The sequence below is a fragment of the Ambystoma mexicanum genome, chromosome 5q (assembly GCF_040938575.1).
Source record: "Ambystoma mexicanum isolate Mex_15411 chromosome 5q, UKY_AmexF1_1, whole genome shotgun sequence".
Taxonomy (NCBI): domain Eukaryota; kingdom Metazoa; phylum Chordata; class Amphibia; order Caudata; family Ambystomatidae; genus Ambystoma; species Ambystoma mexicanum.
The window spans coordinates 234234357-234260732 of record NC_090933.1 but is presented as its reverse complement, the minus strand read 5'-3'; the positions used below and the strand labels follow the sequence as shown (position 1 = coordinate 234260732).

At 46.7% G+C, this 26376-nt stretch overlaps 1 protein-coding gene across 6 annotated transcripts in view; it reads left to right on the top strand.

Moving 5' to 3' along the window:
• Nucleotides 1-25634, top strand: part of ZNF516 (zinc finger protein 516) — a 440923-nt gene extending 415289 nt beyond the window's left edge. For all 6 annotated transcript variants that reach the window (XM_069620741.1, XM_069620746.1, XM_069620745.1 and 3 more), the window contains one exon: nucleotides 25436-25634. In XM_069620741.1, the coding sequence (XP_069476842.1) occupies nucleotides 25436-25495 (60 nt within the window). In that variant the 3' untranslated portion in view covers nucleotides 25496-25634. The remainder of the gene's footprint in view (nucleotides 1-25435) is intronic.
• The last annotated feature ends 742 nt before the right edge of the window (nucleotides 25635-26376 follow it).

Below are 26376 nucleotides of genomic sequence, written 5' to 3'. Positions count from 1 at the left end.
GTGCTTGTGTGGTGTAGCCAGAGGGACATGGTGGAATTTTAAGTGCAGTTTAGGGGCACAGGAGATTGGGGAGAGGGTGATTGGACACAGCTGGGTTCAGTTGACTGGCTGCTAGATGTTCAATGTGTTGACAAGGTTGAATTGAGTTTTTAGATTTTTTTTATTCCTTGGGTGTGTGATTGAGACTGACTGATGTCAGGAGGTTGGCGATTTCCTGGTGGAATTGTCTGTACATTTCTGCCTCATTCAGAAACATACCATAGCGGGGTTTCACCACTTTTGGCGACCACCAACACAGCACAATGTGTCCTATCTTCTTAGGAGTCCCGTGGCCCTGTCCTAGTAAGACACTGAGAATTTGCATGAAGCTGCTTCCCCTTTCTCCCTAATCCCTCTCGTTCTGGGGTTTCCATGCACTTTTACATCAGTTTATCCCAAAGTCAGTGTGCAAATTCTTTAAAAATCCAAGATGGTTGCATAGAGAAATATCAGGCAGGCGGATTACCAAGCACCAGTTCTGTGACTCAACAATGTCTGTGGTGCAAACCAAAATCATACGAGTATGGAAAGTGCAATCAAAAGTCCTTTAACCATTCGTAACATCACTTCAAAGGACATCGTACAATTTGAAATGTGATCTTTTTACCCCAATGATGTACCATTGTAAACGATCCTTTTTGGAAACACTAACTTCAACCTCATAGTAATCAGGTGCTATTGAAAGGCGAACTACTAAATCTAGCAAATCTGAGCGAGGCCTTGCTTTTGTTTACCCAGTAGTCAGGGTGACTGAGTCACAAGAGTTGCAAAACAGTCTGCAAGTGTTGTGAGCAGCAATATAGGTGTACACGTGATACCCCCGATCAGACATCCATCAAAGATGGCATTGTTTAGTTGAAGTACACTAGTTGCTCTGGTCCAGTTTAGCTACATTTGGCATCTTCTTCAGGTCAGGTTGGAAATTACTTATACTGTAGAAAGTAAAAAAATATATAACCCGAGGAACCAGTGAAACGCATATCTCCACAATTCATGATCATTCATTCCACTCTAAACAACTCCACTACGCAAAAAATCCACACAATTTTCACAAGGTCCGATAAGATTGGACCGGTTAGTGGGACGCTTTTCGGTTTCAGGAAGTACTCTCGCTCGACCACACAAATAAATGGCAGCTTCAGGGAACGAAAGAAAGATTTGATGACCAAAAGATAAAAAACAGCTCCTGTGTTTTTTTGTTTTGTTTTTTTTTTGGTTTTTTTTGCACCCTCCAGTGAGCAGGGCCTACCTGTGGGGTTCGAACACCTAAGTCACAGCATGCCGCAGAGCTAACCTCCTCATGAGATGCCCAGTCCAGATGACCCAAGAAATGTAATAAAATAATAAAATCTCTTTTAGAGGTTTCCTAATGGGTTTATACGAATTCCAATATGCACAAGAGTTCATATCACATACTACTCTAGGTATAGTCACATGTCATATTTTGACCTTTTGGGTAAAAAGTATCTCCTTCATACACTTGGTGTAAAGCTAACCAGGCAGATTTAGTCTACAGAAAGGAGCTAAAGAATTCCCAGCAATTGTCCTGTTCGTTAAACTCAATATTGAAAAATCACATCTAAATGTTGTTTTTTTTAGTTTTAATGAGAAATCCGAATAATTACCTCCACAATTATTTTGGTTTTACATTGTTTAAATGGTTAAATATATATTTTGTAAACATTTTTCTATTCATCATTATTTTCACTGTGACTGGGTGTACATGTTTTGGACCCTCTAGCTCAGTGGTCTTCAAACTTTTTTGGCCGGGGCCCCCCTGAGCAAAATTTGGGCAGGTCGGGACCCCCCAGAAATGCCAAATGGACAGTATGTATTGCGCGCAGTCACCTGCTCCCATCACAGTTGCTGGGCTCTCTCATCCCACTCCTACCCAGTCCCTGGTCTCTCCCCACCCCATCACACATCCTGGGCTCTCCCCACTCTGCTCCCACCACTATCCCATGGTTCCCGCCCATTGTGCTCCCACCATAGTCCCTGGGTTCCCCCCATCCCGTTCCCAACACAGTCTGAGGGCCAGTGGCGGCTGGTGATTTTTTTAAGTGGAGGGGCACAACTATTTCCCCCAAAAATGCCATAGCGACAGAGCATAGTGAGGGAGCCCGAACCAATAAAGGGAGGTTCGGGGGGGGTTCCCCCTGTGAATTATTGTTAAATAATGGGTTGAAATGTTGCATTGTAGAGCATACTTTTAACAAAAAAATGGGTAAATAACCAATCAGTTTGCAAATGGTGCTGGGGGGCCCAGAGGGCAGGCATGACATTTTTTACTGGACATCTATGATAGATGTCCAGTAAAAAGTTACCATCCCTGTCTCCTGGGCCCCACTGGGCCTAACACAATCAACATGATTATGTGTGTATGCAAGGCGCTGCACATTCATACAGCAATCACTCTATCATTCACACGAGCATCCATCACCATACACTCACTCATAACATAAGCATACACGCATCCATACACATGTTTAAATAAAAACAATGAACATAAACATACCTTCTGCATTGGCCTGCGTGTGGGTGCTGAAACGCCCTGCTCCAGGCTGCTCTGTCCGTATGTGCGAGGAGGCGCACAAGCTCCCCCTCGGACATACAGACATGCAGTGCCCCAGCCAGCATTTCCAATGAGCTATGCAATGCTGGCGAAGCAAAACACCCCAGCACTTGCATGGCTCAGTGAGCATGTGCGGCTGGGGAACTAAACTGAACTGTCAAAGGGAAACAGTGTTTCCCTTTGACAGTTCAGCCAGCCCAGGAGCACTCCATCAGCTGGAAAAAGCAGCGAGGGAGTGCTCACTGTTTCACTGGGCTGGCTCCTTAGCTCCTCCATAATGGGTGAGGGGCCACTGGGTGGGCGTCCCCTCGCCATTATGGATGAGCCGCCAGGCTCGTACTGGCCTATAGGGCAATGCCTGTACCAAAAATGTAAAATGCTAGTGTGGGCCAGTCAAAATGGGCCACCATTTTGGCCAATGTGGACCAGGTTTATGAGTTACTTAACTATGCCGTTAGTAATTTTGACCATTGTTGCTGAATACATCACAATGTACTTACATTTTAACACGAAGCACCCCCTTGGGTACTATTGAAACAGTGGGCCTCATTACAACCCTGGTGGTAGCTGTGCCGGTAAAACGGGCACGGCTGCCGCTGGAGTTGTATCCGGGTCCGCCACCCGCGAATGGGCAATTACCGGGTCATGCCGAGTTGGGCAGACCTGATAATTGCCCTTTCGCGGGTGCCGGTACCGGTAGAACCCCATTCCCATCAGAGCCCCATAGGGTTCAATGGGAATGGGGAGCTCGGATGCACCGGCACCGTTAATAATGGTGCCGGTGCATCCGACGAGCTGTGCTCACGGGTACCGCACGGCCTGCCAGGTTAGACCTGGCGGGCTGTCAGACACCCGCGAGCACAACTCGTACTATGGCGGTACGGTAGCAATGGTGCCGGTAGCTTAACAGCACCATTGTTACCGTACCGCCATAGTTGTAATGAGGCCCAGTCTGTGACTAAAGGAATGAATATCCATTTACAACTGCGGGCCGCTTTTTCATTGTTGCCTGAGACAGTTTCATGTTTCAACCCGACCATGTGAGCCACCCCAGCCCATTTCTTCCAATCTAAAAAAAAAAAAAAAAAGTTTTTTTATAAAAAATATTTCTTTCTGAGCTCTCAGGGCCCCCCAGGGATGCACCCACGGACCCCTGGGGGGTCGCGACCCACAGTTTGAATACCGCTGCTCTAGCTTCTTTTGTTACTGTAGGAAAAGTTGTCTTTTTGTGAATTCACGCCAGCAACATTCTGATGGCTGACTAGTGTTCTGCCATCGGTCTGGTCCAATCACACTCTCCTGCCACGTCCCCGGAGCAGATGGGTTTCACCTGTTGGAACGCTGGCCCTGATGGATAGTTGCATTTTAGGTATCTGTTGAGTCTATGCAGCAGAACGTTACTTTAGGGGGTTGAATATGCCATGCTACGTAGAACCGGTGGCTCCTCATCAGTCTTTTAGTTACTCTTTCGCAATTGTAAAGATTTTGTTTCGGGAGCGCTTAATGCTTATTTTGCTGGTTTTGCTGAACACCTGCATTTCCCGTCGTCAGCAGTGGTGATCACTAACAAAAGGCTGACAGCAGCATTTTACTTTGACCCCATTCTCCCATGTTCCTGTCAAGAGAGATCATTTGGATGCCACCCGCAAGGAGACTGTAAACTATGTTTTACCCGCTTGAGCCTGGTACCCCATTTTAGGATGTCTCCTTGTGCAAGTCGACATATAATTTTATGCTTTATTTTCCTTTTAGTGTCACTGACTCAAATGTCTTTGCTGTTACTTTTCATACCCTGCGTTACCCTGCATACGATACGCAACCTATTTACCAATTGGTATTGGGGAAAGTAGCACGCCTCTTGGCTTGGCTCATTCACATATTAGTTAACGGTGGCCATAAATCTGCACAGGCCTGCAGGTGTGAATGTCAGTGTATTGTTTCCAATCAATAGCTAGCTAATTCCTCCATTTTCCAGGGATGCGTTGGCATGCTAGGGGGGATATGGAACATCACAGTTATAAACCTGTAACAAAGACAGATGGATAGATTTGATCATCTTTGCAGACCGACCAGATAATATCCTTATGTCCATCGTGAGTCGCAGCCTTCCTCAGGGCACCCAGCTCTGCATCTCAGAATGGGAATTCTGAGCATAAGCACGCTTCCAGAAATCCCATGTTAGGTTTTAATGGTATCCTGGCACACCTTGCTCCAACTTAAGTTTTATTACCCTTATGATGTGCCTGCAAAAAGTGGAACAAAACTTTGACATTCTAGCATCCAGGTAAAACTCTTTAACATGTAGTAGAAAGACAGGTGTCTAATAAGAAGGTGTTCTGTTCAGGTGTCGACATCTTTGTCGGCTAAGAATGGGCAAGAAAGAGAGCGTTTCCCGATAGCACAGATGCAAACATCAACTCTTCTAGTAGGCAGAAGACGTGTTAATAACAATCCTTTTTTTCTCAAGCACTTGAACCGTCGCCTATGTAATCCTTTCTAGATACTTTGTTGCTATTCCTTCTATCGAGCTGGGAATGATGAGCTTTAATACTGTTCTTTTACTCTGTGACCTACAGGCGAAACTCAAACCTCTGCATGTGAGTGCATTATCAGCTGCATTTAGGGTGACCAGATTAAAAAAAAACCGGATGGGCCATTGAAATAGAAGTAGGACTAAAGTAACTGCACATGTAACTTTAGTCCTACTTCTATGTCGCTGGCCCGTTGCGGGAGGCGGGGAGAGGGTGTGCTAATATGCACATTCTTCTCATTGCAAGAGAGCGCCCTGGGGAATGGAAGGGGGAGGAAATGGGGGGGCGTGAAATGCACCGGGACCCGATTTCGGGATTCCGAAATCGGGTACCGGCAAAAAAAAGGCACCATGACCAAAATCCCGGACGGGGTTTATAAAATAAAAAAACTGTCGGGACCCCGGGACGTCCGGTGATTTCCCCAGACTGTCCCGGGAAAACCCGGACGTCTGGTGACTCTAGCTGGACTCCCAGGGCTCCTGATGAGATTTTTGAAGTGAGACTGCTTTAGTCTCTTCTTTTTGAAGCTGGGAGTAAATTAATATTTTGGGATAAAAAAAAGGATTTCCATTCTATATGAGGATATTTTTTTAGGTGAGGGAAAAAAAAATGTGAACTCTAAAACAGATTCTTTTTGTATCTATATGTAAGGCGTGCATGCCGCTGGGGGTAGGAGAACCGCCAAGGTGGGGTTGCAAAACAACTCTAAATTATCCAAGTGTAGGGATCCGGAGAAATGAACACATGCCTTAGCGCACCCATGTGCGAATATGTGACTGGGGGGCATAATCTGTGACCGTAAACAAAAATAAAAAACAACCTCCTAGAAACTTTTATTACTTGGTGTGCACCACTATACTGTGATCTATATGAACCTGGTCACTCCTGCATGTTACCAAACGTGAAATAAAACTCGTAACTCGTGAGGTTGTTTGATCTAATGAAAGGCTTTTATATCTTTGGCATACTGAATAAATAATCCAATAACATCAATGCATTGCTTTGTCATTCGAACATACATAGATGAATAAATAACCCGCATAATTTCATGGTCAATGGATGGGTGGCACATATCTATTTTGATCATAAATATATAAACAAATAGCATCGCGTCATGAACAATGGATGAGTGGCACATATATATTGAACCTGCATAAACAAATAAATAAGCATTTAATAGGAAATACTGTACCATATCCTGAAGTGCTGAGTTTAGTGGAATAAGCAAACATTAATTTATACGCGTATTTGTATAATCACATTTCATCCGTCCCCCTACCTAAATTAGTACAAGGTATGGGGCTTAAGGCACTCCCTAGAAATTCATATAGTGCCTAATTACATAAACTGACAGTCCCTGGTAACAGATGCCTTTGGGAGAAATGACAGATTAGTAAATTCATACAGAAGACATTAATTTAAAACCAGAAGGGCCAAGGAAAGGGTGAACTTGGCATGTAGTTTATAACGCTTCCCCTTGTCCTGTAGGCCAATCGTCATGCCACACCTAGTTTGCCAACTCCTAAACCCAGCGTCCACCCGTGAAGGCTGGATATGCTGCGGGCGCCTACTAACTAAAGTCCCATTCGCTCAGTGCCCCAAAGCCTGAGCTTGACACATAACTAGTGGCATGTGTGTGCCTGCCACACAAAACAAACACTGACCTACACACATGCACTAAATATATAATTGCTGGCCAGCAAAGGAAAACGTTCAGCTGTCCAGTCTTTAAGTACTGGTGTCCGGGTTGGCTGATGGGGGAAAAAAGTACCCACTATAATTTGCCTGTTTTCATTTGTGCCCGAAAGCCTTAGCACCTTTGGTTCCAACACAGGTGCATTCAAGGGGACTGTAGTAGCCAATACCACGAGATGGTAAACAGTAAACCCAACCTTAACTGCACACACCTCGACTTCCAGGAGGAAAATTGTCTTGGATTCCTTTTCACTCCAAAACTGGAGGTGAATGAAACCTCACAGGGAGCCTTCTGAGCGAAGTAAAGCTCCCGGCATAACCCGGACCAAGAGTGAGACGTGTTTTTTATTTTTTCTCTTATGTTATTAACAGAATGGTTATCCCAAACACACACACACCCTAGCAGTGAGAGACCCCTCAATTGCCTCCTGTGTTAATGCTCCAGTGCTATATAAATATCCCAGGAACACAACAGGTAGAATGAGGCCAGGTACTTTAGAACCTCGTAAACCTAGATTACATTAAGGACACACATTCAATGGTTATGAAGTGTATAATCGCACCCCATACGAGAAATGATCAACAGCAAACGCCCCATAGACCATAAACCAGTGCTTTTGGTATTTTGTAGTAAACACCAACGGGGAAACTGTAACAAACCAATCCCTCCCCGTTCTGACATTTCTGAGCTCTAACACAAGGCACAGACTAGATACGGAAGAGGACGGTACTCCGTAATGCCTCCGTGAGCAACAGAAAAAAAACAAAAACGTGTCACCAGCCTGCTTGCCATACTTCACACAGTGTCTGACACACAGGCTGCGCACATTTGTAAACTTTCCGTCACACAGTAACAGTAAAAATGACAGGGGCGGTGCACATCCACCAACTCCCCCTCACGAAGGAACAGTAAACATAAGTTTTTCTTTTCTTTTTTTGTTTCTCTGTTTAAATACATGTGACAACTGGCCGTGAACACAAATCCAAAGTCTACAAAACGGGCATACCAATATATTTTTTTATAGTTTTTTTTTTTTTTTTTTAGCTTTTTGGAGTTTCTTTTTATCCGTAATCTCATTTCCACTTACCTTACTTTGGGTATATAGTCACCCACCCTAGTGCTCATCGCCAGGGATAATCGTAATCGAGTGCCCGACCGACCGGAAGAAATGAAAGGCTGAACTTTCTACCACCATTGGGCTTGCAGGCCTAGCCCCCAGACAGAGTCGGCTACCGCAGCAGTAACCTGTGGCAGCAGGGCCTTGACTGGCCTATCTCCTTTTCTCGGAAAGGAGAGAACACAGCAAAACAGGCCGACTGGGCCTGCCAGGTGCCTCCTGCCAGCCCGGGGAAAACATAAACGTCTTTGCTGTCCCTTTCGTCCTCAGCTGTCCCTCTCCCTCAGCAAACATGCTCTTTTCGTCCCATGGGTCTGTTTATCTGTCTCCCCCAGCAGGGAGAGCTCTATGACCAGTTGAAGTAAAATCACCTCAGGAGCGCACCGGTCCCCCCTGCAGGCAAACAGAAGCAATGCCCACCATTAGAAAAAAAAAATGGCCGGGCTCAGGACCCCGAAGCAAAATGGATACCATGGCACACATTATATATATATATAATGCAAAGGCATCCATTGAGACAGCGAAAAAGAAAAAAACCCACAGACTGGCACCTGACAAAACGAATACCCTGGTTGACATGTCAAAGTGAAATAACATGAACGTACATTTATTTAATCACATAATAAACCAAACTATTTAGCACAGCTCACACGTTGCGTTTGCATTATTTTTCAATAACCGGTCTATGACTGACCCTGAATTTATTATATGGTTACACATAAATAATTGCATCTATTAGTTCATGCACATGAACACGATATGTCTGCCTTAAGTACTGCCTGATCTGAAGATTCATTTTAATAGTCGTGTTCCTTCCTGTGGCACTGCTCTGCTGGTACCACTACTCCAAGCATACCCGTTGAGCTGTGTGGGTGCAGGGCGGGGAGCAGGGTCCTGTGCGTCAGTTTTTAGATGCAATTTGTTGGAAAATGTTAATGTCCTATATTTTCCTGTTTTGGGGAATTCAAGTGTCTTGTACACCACGTAGCTGTAGGGCTGCAGGTTCGGATGCCATCCAGATCTAGTTGTGGGTCCGGGGCCATGGATGGTCAGTTGTCCAATGTCACAAGTGCCATCAAACCACTGAGAGCATTCCAACCTGAATCGGAATCTCTGCCTAGTTTCCAAACACCTTCTGGACGAAATGACCAATATCTGCCCTGCATGCAATTTCTTATAGTGAGAAGGTAAACAATCAACCCGATCATCATAGTATGTGATGCAGACATGGAAGTCCACCAATTCTTTTCCCTAAAAATGAAATCCAATTCTCATCCTGGCTAGGAAGGCGAGGAGGTTCCCTATGGGACTTATTGCAGAGGAGAACTGTGTGCATCGGCCACCCCCCTTGGGATCATTGATATTTTCAGGTTCAGTAAGTTCCTGGTTGTTCCCTCGCGGCCAGACAGTTAATCTTAAAACCGGCTGCCCTAGAGCAAGGGCTGTGTTGTCCTGCTAACTCTGGGGAGGAACCATCTGGTGCACAGCCCCTTCTTAGTGCAGCGCCCGTTCTGTCACATTGCATTAACCTTCCCAACCAATACCTCCCCTAGCTAATAAGAGCTTTCTATTGCAAGGACTCCGTAATCTTCACTATGCAATGGAAGAGGATTTCTATGCGGGAGCAAATCTCAGGTAATGCAGTGCGTTGAGAAATATCTTTCTCTCCATTTTACCATGGAGGGCCCCCTACGTAACTTCTAAGCTCCTTGCATTTGCTCGCTTCGGAGCGCGCTGCGTTTTCTCTGTCTTTTAGTTATGCCACATTTTCTGGTTGGTTCGGATGTATGATAGAGTTTAAAATGAGGAAGATCTATCCTCCCAATCTGGTATAAAACAAACATGTTAATGCATAGGTCCTGGGTGATTTACACTTGTGCAGTAATTGTACACATGCAGAATTCGTAGTCAAATAATCAGAATGCATACTAATATTCTGATGTCTGACTTTGCAGGCATCTCGAGGTTCCCAAATAAACACCCTGATGGTGACTCTTTCTTCTGAATGGGTTAATCATGTTGATTTGGATCCCCAATATTTGCAGAGGAAGTCCTTGGTCTCTTTGCTTTGTGATTTCGGTGCTGATAGAGCCTTCTTGCTCCGTGCCAATCTCTGCAATGCCCAGTGACTGGCAGTAGCCACATTTTGGCGCAGCACCATTGAGAGTCAATATTAGTGTGTGGCTCAATTATACATCAGATTCCCAACCACCTGCTTCATTTGTGCAGCTGATTTCTTAATCCTTCTGGATTCCAGTTTATCCATCTCCCTATCCGTCCCATTGCCTCCCCTCCCCTCGCGTAAGTAAGATCTCGAGCTATGATGAATAATTCTGAATTGCCTAGAAACATTCAAGTTACTAGCGGCTGCAAAGTCCTACTTTAGTGCTGAATCTAAAGCACATTTTCACTACCTTGCATCAGAGCTGCCTAGGAAGCACAGACATGATCGCTTCACTTCAGCCAACCCCTATCTTAAAGAAAGTTATGACATGCTCAGTTAGTCAGCAGGAATACGCGGAATATTGGAGCCGGGGGATGAGGAAGGGAAGACGGGAGCATAGGCGAGGGCTCTGGAATATAGCACCGGAGGAACGAGAAGACTCTTACGAGCACAAATTAGGGAGCACAACCGAGTCAGTCCTAATGCAATAAGAACAATTATAATACACATCTAATGATTTGTTTTTAATGGGGCTTCAGTTTTTCTGATGCAATTCACTGTAGAAATATGCATCTAATCATTCAATAGCAAACCAATTGACCGGCAAATGGTACTTTTGTCCACATTAATGTTACTTATTTGATTGGACTCATAACAATGAAATATCGTTTCAGCACAGCCAGTACTTGAACCTATAACCTACAGGTTCCACGCAGATCTCCGCATTGACCGGTAAAGTGATTGAGTAATCGAACATTTCTCAAGCTGTTTCATGCATTGCCATTGGTTTCGCATTTGTCCATGCTCTGTGCACATCCCAGTGTGTCATTGCTGTTTGGAAGGTGTTTTGGTTGGTTTCCAGTTGAGAGCAGGAGGTGTGTGTGTGTATAGGTCCCCTAGCTTGGTTCTGAAAATGGCGTTTGAAAGGAAACGACTGTGAATTGTTTTTCTGAGAACAATGTGCATACAAATAGAAACACCTTACACCAGAGCAGTGGAGTCCACCACGGAGAGGTGAGTCTGCTCCAGAAAGGCGGGCGGCATCTCATGAAGGAAACGGGGGTCCAAGATTGATTGAGTAATCTATGAGGGTGGCTGGCGGAGGGATGAGTCTTAGAGGGGAGTGAGTAAAGGTGGCGGGGTGACTCCCCAGATTACGGACACATTAAGTTAGAGAGGTTGGAGCAGTCTAGGGACCGGGGTACATGGAGTGGATGGAGTTCTGAGAAGATCCCATGGATTATGTAGAAAAGCCGGAAAAGAGGCAGTGGGTGCAATGGAGTAAAGTGGAGAGACCAGGAGCAGATTTTTAAGTTGAATTTGGCAGAAATGGCAGACCACAATGCATTTTTCGCACTAAACATTTTGCAAAAGGCGCGCTTAGGACCGTCGACACGTATGCACTGCACGGTACACCTTATCTTCTTTAAACTCAAATGACAGTGCAAGGACGTAGTATGCTGTCCATTTTTGTTGCATACCATATTTATTGAAAACTTTCTGTATGCCTCAAACTATTAAACCTCTTTAAGTGGAGCTCGCTGTTTCACAGTTGTTGGCCACCATTCTGTTGCTGTTAATTTAAATTGTAAGCAGCTAAATCCCACCCAATGGTGGCATTTTGCTGACATACGGATGTAATGGCCTGGTCCATGGATTCTTTTTCCCCCCAAGCGTATGATTAATAGCACGTTCCTCATTATTGCAAATGTTATTTTTAAATAGTTATGCCGGAGTGAATATTCCATTACTCAGAATAATAGATAACGAACAAACAAATGGCAACCTAATTTGTCTCATTCAAGGATTTGGAGATTATTATGTGAGGAATCTAGGCGTCGTGGAGGTCACTCTGGTGGATATTGGTGTTATGCTTGCATGCCTTTTTAGTTTGCAAGTCGTTAGCAGATGACACTCTTTTCATGCTCTCCAGTCTGCCCACTGTTGTCTGTGTAAGGCCTTTTCTCTGAAGACAGCAATTCCTGTTCTGTATTATTATTTATGTTTTTAGATTGTCTCGCTACCTCTCAGAACATGTGCAAAAATAGTTTACTTCTGGACCGCCATAATTTTTTCGTGGGAAATTATAGCACGTCATTCAGAAGAAGCCTAAAGGGCCCGCAAGCAGAGCAGGCCTTGGGGCAGGGCGGGCCGGGCGACTGCCCAGGGCGCTCTGCCATTAGACCACTACCACGCCTGCTCTATGGGGTCTTTTAAGGTCTCCACTGAGCTGGCATGGTGGGAGATGGCACAACAGGCGCCCTATTGAAATTAAAAGCGGTCTGCTCTTGGGAGCGGAGCGCATTTAATAACAATAGGGCACCTGCCGTGCCTATTGAAACATTTGACGCTCCACCTTTCCCATGACTAGGGATGCGCAGGGAGCACATTGTTGATTTGCTGCCCGGGGCGCTGTGGCTTTTAAGGCCAGCCCTGCCCGCGAGCATTCATGTACAACTCATCATCACCTGCTCCCATTGGCAAGGAAAGCATATTTAGAGCGCTTAGTCTTGCAGCGTGCATAGGGATGCCATCACGCTAACGGGTGGTTCTTATAGGAAGGCACTGATTTTTCCTCCCTAGCCTGCAGTCCTCTGTGTCCCCGCTCTCCTAGCTGCCTAATTGCACCCTTGATGGTCCATACTTGTATCCCTATGAGTGTAACTGGATCATATTAATGTACCCTTGCTGCATGATGCTTTGTAGCGTTTCAGCGAGATTTTCTCTGTATAAACCCCAAACATACATGCCTATAAACATGCTAGCGAAGAAGGGTCTGGGAATTTTACTGCTTTTGTGGATGGTCTTGGAGTTGAGACCTCGGATGTCCTCTGTATTGATAATGTCGGTCTAGTGCTATGGCCTGTGCTTTCTCGATGCCAGTTAGCTCTGTGGTATATTGAGAAGATGTGAAGATGTTCCCTTTGTATCCAGGTCTCTGCATTTATTCCCAAATATAATTATGGGGCATGTGTGGCCTAAATATTTGGCAACTGCAGCCCAAATGATGATATAGCACTTCTGCACGTCAGAAAGATGGAGATTGATTGATTGATTGATTTATTTATAGAGCGCCTTACACCCAGGCGCTGTACAGTGGAACAACATAATACAAGATAACAACAAAATAACAGTGGGAGCAAAATTACATCATGAATCATTCGACAAAACAGTGCAAAGAGCAATTAACTGAAGGTGGGGGAAAGGGGAGTGGGATTAGGTGTGGGGGAGGGTGGATATGAGTTGGACGAGGGTAATGGAAGGGAGAGAGGGGGAGGAGGAGAGGGGAGAGAGAAAATCAGAGAGAAGGGAGAGGGGGAGGGGAAGTAACAAGGGCACAGGGGGAGTTTTCAAGGAGGAGAGTGGAGGAGGAGGGATTTAAGGGAAGTGGGAAATGAGGTGAAGGTTGTGGTAGAGCGGATTGTCAGAGTGAGTGAGTTCCAGTCCAGAGGTGCAAGGAGTTGGAAGGAGCAGAAACGGGAGGAAGCGCAGGGGGAAGGAGGTACAGTGAGAAGGAAATGATCAGCGGAACGAAGGGAACGGGAGGGGGAGTAGAAGGAGAGAAGGGAGGAGAGATAAGGAGGAGCAAGACCATGGAGGATTTGAAGACAAGGCGGAGAAAGTAAAATTGTAGCTGTAAGTGAAATGGTAGCCAGCCAAGGTAAGAGAGTGAGGAAGAGATGGAGTCACGGGAGGTAAGGAGACAAAGGGTACAAACAGCAGAGTGGTAGATGGATTTAAGAGGGGCAAGATGAGATGCGGGAAGTCCAAAGAGTAGTGGAGAGCAGTAGAAGAGGCAGGAAAAGATGAGAGAGGAAATTAGGAGTTTGGTAGCGTGGAATGTGAGGGAGGGACGGATTTTGCGAATATTGTAGAGGTGGTATCGGCAGGTGCGAGAGGTGAGTGAAAGCTTGGGGAGAGATAGGGAGATTGGTGGGAGGAAAGCGAATGAAAGGGGGTGGAGAGGGAGGAGGAAGAGAGTTAGAGGGGAAGAAAAGGACTTCGGTTTTATCGGTGTTAAGAAAGCTGGAGGAAATCCAGTTCTTGATAGCAGTGAGGCACGAGGAGAGTTTAAGGTGAAGGTCAGTTGAGAAGGAGGAGAAGGAGAGAAAGAGCTGAGTATCGTTAGCATAGAAATGGTGGGAGATGCCAAACGAGGAGATACTAGGGGACATGAGGGAGGTGTAAAGAGAGAAGAGGAAAGGACCAAGTACAGAACCTTGAGGAACACTCTAAATAAGAGGGAAGGAAGGAGAGGTCTGGCCACCCCATGATACAGCGAAGGAACGGGAGGAGAGGTAAGAGGATAGCCGTTTTAGAACAGGGCCTTTAAACCCGAAGGAGGAAAGAGTGTGGAGCAAGAGTGGATGATGGACAGTGTCAAAAGCTGCAGAAAGATCAAGGAGAATAAGGATAGAGGATTGCTTGGCATGTCGAGCAGAAAGGAGGGAGTTAAGGATAGAGGTGAGAGCAGTTTCTGTGGAATGTTTGGGACGGAAGCCAGATTGGAAGGGAGGAAGGAGAGAGGAAGTAGAGACAAAGGATGAGAGCTGAGAGTAGGCAAGGCGCTCAAGAAGCTTAGAAAGGAATGGTAGAAGAGAGATAGGTCTGTAGATAGCAGTGATAAGTGGATCGGCAGAAGGTTTCTTTAGAATAGGAATAATCGTTGCATGTTTGAAAGCAGAGTGAAAGGTTGATGAGGAGAGGCAGGTGTCGAAGAAAGTGGTAAGGTAAGGGATAAGAGAAGGGTAGATTTTGGGGATCAGAACGGAGGGAAGAGGGTCAGAAGGGGTGGACGTGGGGTGGGCTTTGAATAAAAGGAAGGAGACTTCGGAAGGGGAAACAGGTGAGAAGATGGACATGAAGGAAGAGGGAGGAGAGGGGGAGTCAGAGAGGGAGTTGATTTTTTGCCAGAGGGTGAGGATTTTGAAGGAGAAGAAGTTAGCAAAGTCAGAGGGAGAAAGTGTGGAGTTGGATGAGGGATCAGGAGTAGGAGGAGAGAGAAGACGAGAGAGTTTGAAAAATAGGTTGAGGGTGGGAGGCTTGAGACTGGAGAAGGTTAGATTAGTAGGAGGATTTGGCCACTGCAAGACAAGAGTTGTATAGTGCATGGTAAGAGAAGTAAGAGGTTTGATTAGAAAGCGAGGGAGTTTTGAGCCAGAGTCTCTCCAGCCGTCAGAGAAGGCGCCGCATAGAGAGGAGATGGGAAGTAAACCAGGGTTGAGAAGGCTTCCGGGTTGGACGGAAGAGAGAAAGGGGGTAAAGTTGATCAAGGGCAGTGGAGATAGAGGAGGAAAGGGAGGATAGAGCATCGTCCGCAGAGAATAAAGCAAAGTCATGGAGAGATGGAAGAGAAGAAGAGCAGGTGTTGAAAAAGAGGGTAGCGTCGAAGTCACGAAAGTCTTGACATGAGTAGATTGGAGGGGAGGGATTAGCAGTAGGGGATTGCGAGAGAGGAGAAAGGGAGAATGAGAGTAAGGCATGGTCAGAGAGATAAAAAGGAAGAGAAGAGACAGGGGAAGAGGGTTAGGACGAGTTGAAGATGAGGTCAAGAGTGGAGCCAGAGGAGTGAGTAGGGGATGAAGGAAGGGGGGAGAGGAGATGGGAGTCAAGGATGGAGAAGAGGGAAGAAGATTGAGGGGGAGAAGGAAGATGAATATTAAAGTCGCCAAGTACTGAAAGAGGAGAGGGGGAGGGAGAGATAAGTGAGAGGAGATGATCAAGGTCTTCATAGAAGGAAGAGAGAGGGCCAGGGGGACGATAGATGATCAGGAAGGAAAAAGAGTGGGGAGAGGAAAAAGACTTATAGAGGAATTCAAAGGACGAGAAAGAAGGGAGAGTTGGGAGAGGAAGAGGAGGAGATGTATCTGGGATGGTAGAGGAGTCCAACGCCTCCACCACGGCCAGAGGAGCGGGGGTGTGGATGAAGGAGGAGGTTCTTAAGGAGGCGGGACAGATGTGTTATGAGGGGGAATCCAGGATTGTTAGACAGAGGAAATGAAGGTTAAGGCGAAAGAATAAGTCAAGAATAGCTGTGGTTTTATTACAGAAGGATCATGTGTTCCAGAGAGCAGTGTTCATGAGTGCAGAGTGGCTGGCGGTAGGGGGGTAAAGAAGGTTAGGGCGGTGAGAGAAGGAAGGAGCGTGACTGGAGGAGTGGGGGTGAGGATAGTGAAGAGGACTAGGCATTAGGAGGAAAGAGGAGAGTAGGAGGGAAAGGAGAAGGTGGAAGGGTGGAGGGGGGGAGGTAGAAAGGAGATGTGGAAGATTGCATACCAAAGGACTCAGAGAAAGGACGAGTAGAGAAGGGCAATAGTTATAGGAGTTAGAGATGGAGGGGGTAGAGACCAGTGTGATCGTTACAGAAAGGGGGCAGTGTGCAATCGAGGACCAAAGTGTGGTCTGGGGAGAGGATAGATCAAGAGTAGGTATAGGATGGCGCCAAAGGTGGTCTCGGGTCTAGTGAAGAGAGATGGCCGGCAGGAAGCAATAGAGACAGAGGGAGCAGACACTCGACACATTAGTTGGAGGAGACGAGGTGAATGAGGCAGGAAAAATGAGGTAGCAATTATGGGCTGCTGCAACTGAATGGTAAGGTGCAGGAGGCGTAGGTAGCTGCATCCACAATAAGAAGGGGAGAGCAGTGGCACCAGGTACCGTTTGGAGGCGCCAGGGGAAGAAATAACGCAACCAAGGAATGCGGAGAGGTACAGGGATACAAGGAGGCTGGAGTCACATTAGGACAAGGGGGGCAGCAGGGAATGGATCCGGGATTGGAGTGGTGGTATCAGGAGAAAAGTAAGAGAGTCAAGTAAGATGGCTGGTGCAGCGATGGTCTGTAACCTCATCCACCTGTGGGCGGGGAGGATTGCCAGCAGTCGTAGAATATGGAAAGGAGGCACCAGCGGGAGGACTTGCAGCAGCAGAGGAAGATGGTTGTAGTGGGGGGTCCCAGTCAACCACGTGGTCAATGGCAGGGAGGCCGCAGGCAATGCACCAGGTGACAAAGGGCGATGAAACACTGCTGAATCAGCTCGTTAGGACTTCAGGCAGGTCACCATGCAGAATGGACAGTCAGGTAGTGGTGAAGATGTCAATCTAACACACTGGGCAGATGCAGGGAGGGTAGCAAGGAGTGCGACAGGAAGATAGGCGAGATGTGAAAGCCGCAGTCTCAGTGGTTGTTACGGCCACAAGGCGGAAGGAATGCAGGAGGGGTAGGACTGAAGAAGGCGTACCTGGATGTGAGTTATCGAGTTCAGGCGGGGAGGACCGCTGTAGGTGGAGTACAGGTGGAGCCGGGCTGGAAAAGGCGTACCTGTAGTTCAGGCGGGTAGGGCCGCTGTAGGTGGCACCAGGGTAGAAAGCAGGTAGCCCAGGCAGTCACAACTCCACAGGGACTGCAGGTGCCTGGGTGTGAGCAATCGAGTTATATATATATATATTTCTGATGTTTGTTAATCTGCTTAGAATCACATGCTGTGCATAGGTCTGACATCCAGTGGTCACTGCGGAGTATTGCATTTTGTTTTTCGTAGTCGAAAAAGGGGACGTCGACAAGGCGTGTTTGTAACACTATCCCTATAGTGACGTGCGTTGTACCCACAATCCCTCACGCGTCGAGGTCCCTCAGATTTTTTCCGCCCAGCTTCTGGTCGCCTTACGCAGAGCTCCTAGAGAGACATTGCAAATACTTACTACGGACCTCGGTCCTTAATTATACTTATTATATTGTTAAAGATCCCTCCCCTCGACGTTAGCTGTGAAGCTGTTTCTCCGCTGAGCAAGTTTTCGACGGAGGGGAAGAGACGGAGGAGATCCTTCGGCGCTGCCGAACACGTGACCTGGCCTCGCCGGCCAACATACAGTAGGGAGAGTGGGGGTTCAAACTTTTATCTTCTCTTTGAGAATGTCTTTCTTTCTCCCCTATCTTTCCCTTGGGGTTGTTATCACCAGTTATTATTGCCTCAGCTATGGAGAGGACACCTTTTAAGTTTTGTCCACGCTGTAGGGGCAAATACACTTGGAAGGACAAACACAAGCTCTGTAATCGTTGCTTGCCCCTCGATCATAAGGAGGACAGCTGCGCGGCCTGTAAGCTCTTGAAACCAAGAACTCTTAAAGAACAAAAAGTTAAGAGGTGGGCGGACTACGCTATGTCGAAGTCCGTTTACTCACCCGCCGCCACTGTTACAGAAAGTGACGAGGAGGGTGATAACTCGACGTCCATTACGGAAGTCATTAACCCCCAGAAGGAGAGCTCGCGCTCCTCGACGTCTGTCCCCGGCCCCGACGGGCTCGGCTCACGCCCTGCTTATGGGGATGAACACCCCGGCGACAAGGACGCACATAGACCCCTTAGGCCTAAGCACACAACCCACGGCTCTTCTTCGTCGAAGACGAAGGATCCATCACCACCCAAGGGGACGCAGGGAACTCCGGCGTCTACCTCAGACCGTAAGGGTCTCAAGCCCCACCCGCAAACGCAGCCGCGACCAGCGATTGGGCTTTCATCAAACACGGGCGTTACCTCAAAATCATCCGACGTAACGCTCCATAGAGCGGCCGTCGAGGAACAATGCGTAACGCAGGCAACGTCGACACCAGAGCCCTCTACTGACAAACTCGTTGTCGAGAGCCTGGCGAGAAATGTTTCCGAAGACAAACGTAAGCGGACGACGAAACAAACGTCGAATACCGCACAAAAAGCTATGGAAACGCCGAAAAAGCGCAAGAGTAGCCAGCAACTGCCCCCTTCATCTAAGGGCACTTCTGAACTACCGGAGGGCTTTTCAGAGGGCGACGGAAACCTTTCTTCGACGTTGTGGGAGCGTTCTAAGCGTTTTGAAGGTGAAGACACTGATTTCCCCCCTCTAGACTATTCAGGTGTCCCCCATGACACCCTTGAAAGACTCTGTTCTTGTATGGAGAAAATGGAAAGGTTTTTGGGAAGCCAAAACCCACCCACACCCAAAAGACCAAGGGAATGGCCCCAGGATGACCCTAGGGTCAAGATTCCTAGGCTGTTTCCCCCTTCTACAGACGCATATGACCTCACTGAAGAGGAGCAATACCTCCAGGAAGATGAGGAGTGTTTGGGTGGAGAGGGAGAACATGAGGAAGAGGGGTTTGAAGAAGATCCTTACACTAGTGCAGGAGCTTTTGAAGAAGATACAGCTACCTCGCAGCCCTGGCAATCCCCATCAGTGCAGCCTTGGCAATCCCCATCAGTGCACTCAGACCCTGATGTCTTTCACCCTTCTCCTCCCAAGGATTCACCTATTGGAAACACCTCTCCCATAGATGACCAACCTTCACTTAATGCACTATTGCGCAAGGCAGCAGCGCATTTTGAAATAGACACAGGGGAGACTCTTCCTGACATAGACTTTGTAGAGAAAGTTATTAAAGAAAAAGCCCCTGTTAGTCAGTCTATTCCACTCCTGGCTTCTATAAAGAGAAGAATAACTCCTTCCCTTTCCAATCCGGCCTTAGTCAGAGGGGCCAACCCTCGGATAGAAAAGCTCTTCAGCCCTTCGTCCTCTGACCCTTTGTACATCAGAGGACATTCTATTCCGGACTCCCTCGTAGTTACTAATACAAGAAAAAGAGCGGGGGTACCACTATCCACTAGTGAGGCACCACCTGACAAAGAGGGCAAGAAGCTCTATGCACTTGGGAAGAGAATCACGACCTCCGCCGCCTTCTCAACTAGGATTGCAAATAACAATTCCCTACTAGCTAGCTACGCAGATGCACGGTGGAGCAAGCTGCGCAGCGAAGCAGAGGACGCACCAGAACCCCTGCGTTCACGCCTGTTAGCTATAATCTCAGAGGGAACTCTTGTAAACCAGGGCATCGTAAAGAACTCCTTAGATGCCGCAGAGACGGCTGGCCGTTCCCTGGTTCAGGGAATACTTCTCAAACGCCATGTCTGGCTGCGCAATTCGGGATTTAAGCCGGAAACCCAGGCTTCCCTGATAAATAAGCCCATAGAACAAACACATCGGTTTGGGAAAGCAGTTGATGAGACCCTAGAACATGCGAAGAAAGAGTTTGATACCATCAAGACTCTTGACCAAATTTCTAGGCCCCCTAACAGACGCAGCTATGGCAATAGACGCTCCTGTTTCAGATCCCCCATTATGTGGCAGGTCGAGAGGTGACAGTACGCAAAGCAATGCGCTTGCTAGGGATGATGGCGTCATGTATTTATTTGGTACCTCACGCGAGCTTGCGCATGCGCCCTATGCAAGAGTGGCTCTACAGCCAGTGGTGTCAGGCCAGCGGACAATGGGACGATCTAGTGGTGGTCTCGCAGACCTTGGTTCTCTCGCTACGGTGGTGGACAAAAGAAAACCTGTTATTAGGGAAAACTTTTGCCACACCCGCAGTGGAAGCCACTCTAACCACAGACGCATCCCTTGCAGGATGGGGGGCTCACCTATCCCATCAGACTGCTCACGGAGTGTGGACTCCGAGCTTAGCATCCAAGCATATAAACCTGCTGGAACTACTAGCGGTGTTCAAAGCACTGAAAGCCTTTCAGGAACACTTACAAGGAAAGGCAGAATTGGTCCTCACAGACACCACCACAGCCATGTACTACCTCAACAAGCAAGGGGGCACTCACTCTCCAGGACTGTCCAAGCTGTCCCAGAATATATGGAAGTGGGCTCTCAAACAGATGTTCCTACTATCACAACATGTACCAGGGGAACTCAATCTGCTAGCAGACAAACTCAGCAGAGACTTCCCCCTGCCCGAAGAGTACGAATGGCAATTGCACGAAGACATCGTCTTAGACGTCTTCACGCAATGGGGATTCCCGGAAATAGACCTGTTCGCAACTCTGGAGAACTCACAATGCCAAAGTTATGCCTCCAGGTACCCCCAGAACCAGTCCAAGGGGAACGGTCTGTCGATTCAATGGTCAGGGAAATTTGTTTACGCCTTTCCCCCGACTCCCCTTCTCAACAAAGTGGTGCACAAGATGCACCAGGAGCAGGTTACCATGATACTAGTGGCCCCAATGTGGGCCCGGCAGCCATGGTTCGCTCACTTGATGGAGATGTCCCTATCTCCCCCAGTGAAACTTCCCTGCCCGTACAACATGCTGTCACAGGACAAGGGCAGAACACTGCATCCATGCCCTCAGACCATGAACTTAGCAGCCTGGCTCCTGAGATCATAGAATTTGGACATTTACAACTCCCGCAGAGATGTATGGACATCCTCAGGCAAGCCAGAAAACCTAATACTCGCCACTGCTATTCTAGCAAGTGGAAAAGATTTGTCATCTGGTGTAGAGGTAAGAGCATCCACCCGGTTGACTGCTCTCCCACTAACATTGTTCTGTACTTGACCCATTTACTGGATTCAGGTCTAGTGTTCAATTCCATTAAAGTCCACCTAGCAGCACTTTCTGCATACACCACTTCCCAACTTAAAGTGTCGTGGTGGAAGATACCAGTTATCAAGGCCTTCATGGAGGGGGTGAAGAGAATACACCCTCTGATAGCTAACCCAGCTCCCGGATGGGACTTAAATGTGGTACTTTCTAGACTCATGGGCCCTCCTTTCGAACCCATGCACAAGGCAACTCTTAAAGACCTCACTCTTAAGACTGCTTTCCTAATAGCTATCACCTCCATTAGGAGAGTAAGTGAACTAAAGGCTCTTTCTGTACTAGACCCCTTCGTAACAGTTCACAAGGATAAGGTGGTTCTACGCACACACCCAAGGTTTGCACCAAAATTCATCTCGAAATTTCATGTAAACCAGTCAATAGAACTACCAACGTTCTTTCAAAACCCTTCCAGCTTGGGAGAAAAAAGTCTGCATACACTAGATGTACGCAGAGCTGTCATGTTCTACATGGAAAGAACCAGACCACTGAGAAAGACTAATCAGTTCTTTGTCTGTGTGGCAGCAGGAAGAGAAAGAGATGCAGTTTCAAAGTCCACTATATCTAGATGGATTGTTCAATGCATCACTCTCTGTTACACTCTTGCTAAGAGAGCACTACCCTTCAAGCCAAGAGCACATTCCACTTGAGGCACTGGGGCTTCCATAGCTTTCATTGCAAATGTTCCCCTTGAGTCCATCTGCAAAGCGGCTACCTGGAGTTCTGTGCACACCTTACAAAACACTACTGTCTAGATGCACACTCTAGATCTGACTCCCAGGTGGGACAGGCAGTATTAAGACATCTTTTCTCTACTGTTCCTTCTCATAACCCACCGCCAACTCTGGGTACTGCTCGCTAGTCTATGCACAGCATGTGATTCTAAGCAGATTAACAAACATCAGAAGACAATGCATTACTTACCGTAAAAGCATTTCTGATGGTTGTATCTGCTTAGATTCACATGCGCCCACCCTTCCTCCCCGCTCGGATGGAAGGAACATAGACATCCTTTTCTATATTTCTCTCTTTTCTGTACTCACTCACGTCTAGAAGGCTCCCTCAGGGCAGAAAAATACAAACAGAGGGACCTCGACGCGTGAGGGATTGTGGGTACAACGCACGTCACTATAGGGATAATGTTACAGACACGCCTTGTCGACGTCCCCTTTTTCGACTACGAAAAACAAAATGCAATACTCCGCAGTGACCACTGGATGTCGGACCTATGCACAGCATGTGATTCTAAGCAGATACAACCATCAGAAATGCTTTTACGGTAATTAATGCATTGTCATATATATATATATATATAGAGGTTAACTTTTTTGGCTTTGCAGTGAAGTGAGCAATACTAGAGATACTGTATCTCGGCCATATCTAAGGATCACACAAAGAAAGTATCCGCCACCCCAGGCCTTGGCAGCGTCCAGCAGAAACCTGTCTTTTGACATGCTGGTGGGCTGGATCTAGAGCATAGATAGATTTTGTGGTGAGTTGCATTAGTACAGCTAAGGTAGGAAAGAATGTTCATGCTTCACTGGTATAGTGAGAACATAAAGCATGTCTTTGTATTCTTGTTTTTTCTCCATAATGTTCTAAGATAAAATCAGCAAATAAGATGGATGCCAACTTCTGCCTGCACATGTGGCAGTGTCTATTTCTTGGCAGGGTAGGTGCATCAGTTTAAACATGTCATGACACTTGCCCTGCCTGGTCTGCTGCAGTGCAGGCCTAGGAGAACTCTGATCTTTCTTGGTTTGGTACTCTGAAACCCTGATGCTCTCCTGTGGGGGTTCTCCCAGCAGAAATCCCCCAATTCTTCTGTTGAATTTGTGCAGCATCCAGTTCATATGCAATGCCATTGTTATACACTCCGCATTTTCCTGAAAGTTATTGGTGGCTACGTGAGTATGGTGGCGAGTAGGGTTGAGGCAGTCGGGCCCTCGGACCTTGCTGAAATCTCTGAAAGGAGACCATCTGCGCGTAGGGTGAGGATAATCTTTTCTGTTGACCCCATGTGTCCACCTAAACATCTTCTGATGACAGCAGGTGCTCTTATGAATCCCTCTTTGCTGAAAGTACTATGTTCTTTAGACAACAGTTGTGTGTGTGTAAGAATGGGATCTATTCTAGACATCAAATGTTAAATTCAATTCAAAGGTGACCCCTTTTCCTTCGACTCTCATATTGGTAAGGCTTGACCGACATAAAATGGGTCAAGATGTTTTGTTGACGGAATGGTTGGTGGTTTATCTGGCTGAAGAAAAACATGGTTTTACTGGCTGGGCCATGCACCTTATGATCTTCCACTCTTTAGTTTTCATTGGAAAGTCATCTAGAGGTTCTCCTGAGCTAAGCACTTGACTGCGTTCTTGTGGGGCTATTTCTTAGCCACACTAGATATGATTCTCTGGCATACCTTCACTTCTCCTGTGACCCGATTCTATTCTTAAAGGTTGGGACCCCAGAGATATCAGAAATTCCTCAACGGTCCTGTGCACCTCTTAAATTGACATTTCAATGTTTCCGTTTGTGATCACAGGCAGAAAGTTACAGTTTTCAGTCGGAACATCCTTTTCAGTGCCGTGTTCGGTGCAGATCACACTTTGCTGCGTGTCTCCTGGGTTCACAGTGTCTTTCCGTTGGTTAGCAACATTGGTTTTAATCCGTTTTCTAGAAACTGTGAAAACCTCAGACCCATGGCTCCAGACACAGATAGGTTAGTTGTTACGGATACAACGTTTACAAATAGGAGCTTGCATTGGTTGTGCAATTGCAGTGAACTGTAAAACTCACCACGCATGGTGCCTTGACTGCAAGGGCTCTCACTATCATTTGCTGGCATAGCCAGTGACCCCTTAGCTTGTGTTTTTTTACACTTTCGTCATGCCCTTCGCTTTGCTTTACAGCATCTCATTACACCCTCACCCAACATGATGGGTATTAATGGGACGCAGTGCATGATGTGCTCGGTTTAGTCCGAGCAAGTTCCCCTGTTCTTCTGGTTGCATGAGAAGCGTCAATTTCCATAGTGCCCTGAAGTCTCCTGAATCCTCCACGTTACTATGTATTTGCTCCACATTTCATTTTTTACGCTTTGTAACCAAAGTTTCTCCCACAGGACATGCAACACCCTCTCACGTTCTTACCATCTCCATCAGCCTCCGTCTATATATTCCCCCTTTTCACTGCTCCCCTTTCACATTGATCTTTCTCTGTTATGTGTCTCGGCTTTTATTTCCCCATCACTTGCCACGCAGTCTCTTTTGCAGTCTCTTCTTTCCTGTCTTTCTCTTTTTCTCTCTACCCTCTCTCCTCCCTGTCTCTTGAGGTCATGTTTCCTCCTTCTCCGTTCTCCCTCTTCCTCTTTCTAAATTCCTCTCACCTCCACACATCTCTTGCTCCCTCTTTCTCACTCTCTCCCAACCCTTCTTCCTCGTTCTGTTTTGAGACCCCTTGCTCTTGACATCTTTGCAGCTGTTATTCTTTGTATCTCACCTGCATCCTCTCGCATGTTCCCTGCCACTTTATATGGCACTCACCCATTCCCATTCTTTCTCGCCTTGCCTCTCCACTCGCTCCCCCGCTTTTTGATCTTTCTTTCCTTGCCTCTTGTTTGTTTTTGATGTTGCTGCTTTGCAATTATTGCCATGCAGTTTAAAGGACTTGACATGCCTTCCTCGCAAAGGTTCTTTTTAAAGGATGCTTAGCATATTTGAATTCCTAATACATGCATGCTATGCTAATAAACATAAAGAGACTTAAAGCCAGGCAGATCTTCTTTGCTGAGGGGCGGGCCAGCACCAAATGCCATGGGATGTTACTTTGGAAAAGCAGGTTATATTAGGAGCACATTTAATCTGATGTTTACTTTCTGTTTTCCTGTTTTTTTTCTTTGTGCTGCAGGGGAGAGACCATTCCAGTGCAGATATTGTCCATACAGTGCCTCTCAGAAAGGGAACCTAAAGACACACGTGCAATGTGTACACCAGGTGTCCTTTGACAATAGCGAGTATCCAGACAACCGGCCCCAACAACTTGAGCACCTGGAGATCAACAACTCCATAGCAGAGCACACAGAAGCATTTTCCACGAACCAACAATTCCATGGAGTCACAGTGCCCGAGTGAATATGGTGTTCTATTGGGGCAGGGGGCGCAGGTACCAGTGTGAGTTTGTGTGTGTGTGTGTATATAGTATATATGTGTATATATATATATATATATATGTATATATATACATACATCATACAAACACACCCATGGTCTCTTGCTCCTCTTATCTTTATGTAGAACCTGGCAAACACTCTTAACTATCCAACAGTACAAATGCAAAGAATCACTATGAATTAATATAAGCTTCAGACACTGGAAAAATATAAATTTGTGACGTCAATAGCATGGAAAAAGTACTGTAGCAAAAGAATAAGAAAAACACGCCCCCCCACCCCATACTTCTAGGTACCGAATGAGTGCAGAGGAACTGATGCAAAGGTAGATAGAAGTCTACCTGAAATCATTGCTGTCTACCACATGGGATAGAAGTGCTTTGACTTTGGGTGCTGTGCTAGCCTACACGAGATGATGGAAGGACTGAAAAGTGGAACACCCTGCAGCGCTTCATTCCATGACCGCGGGACCACCTAACATTTTCATTGCTCATTGGCTGGGCCTCCTGAGCTGACGCTTCATCCCTACTGAGTTCATTTTGAAATGTCAAAGACTTGTATCAAGAACCTAAACTTTTGCTTTGGAGAAAAGGATGCGTTTGATAAACACTAAGAAAAAATGGCGGGAGTGGGGGGGGCAATTGAACAGGCTTCTATGCTTTACTCTCAGGACATTCTC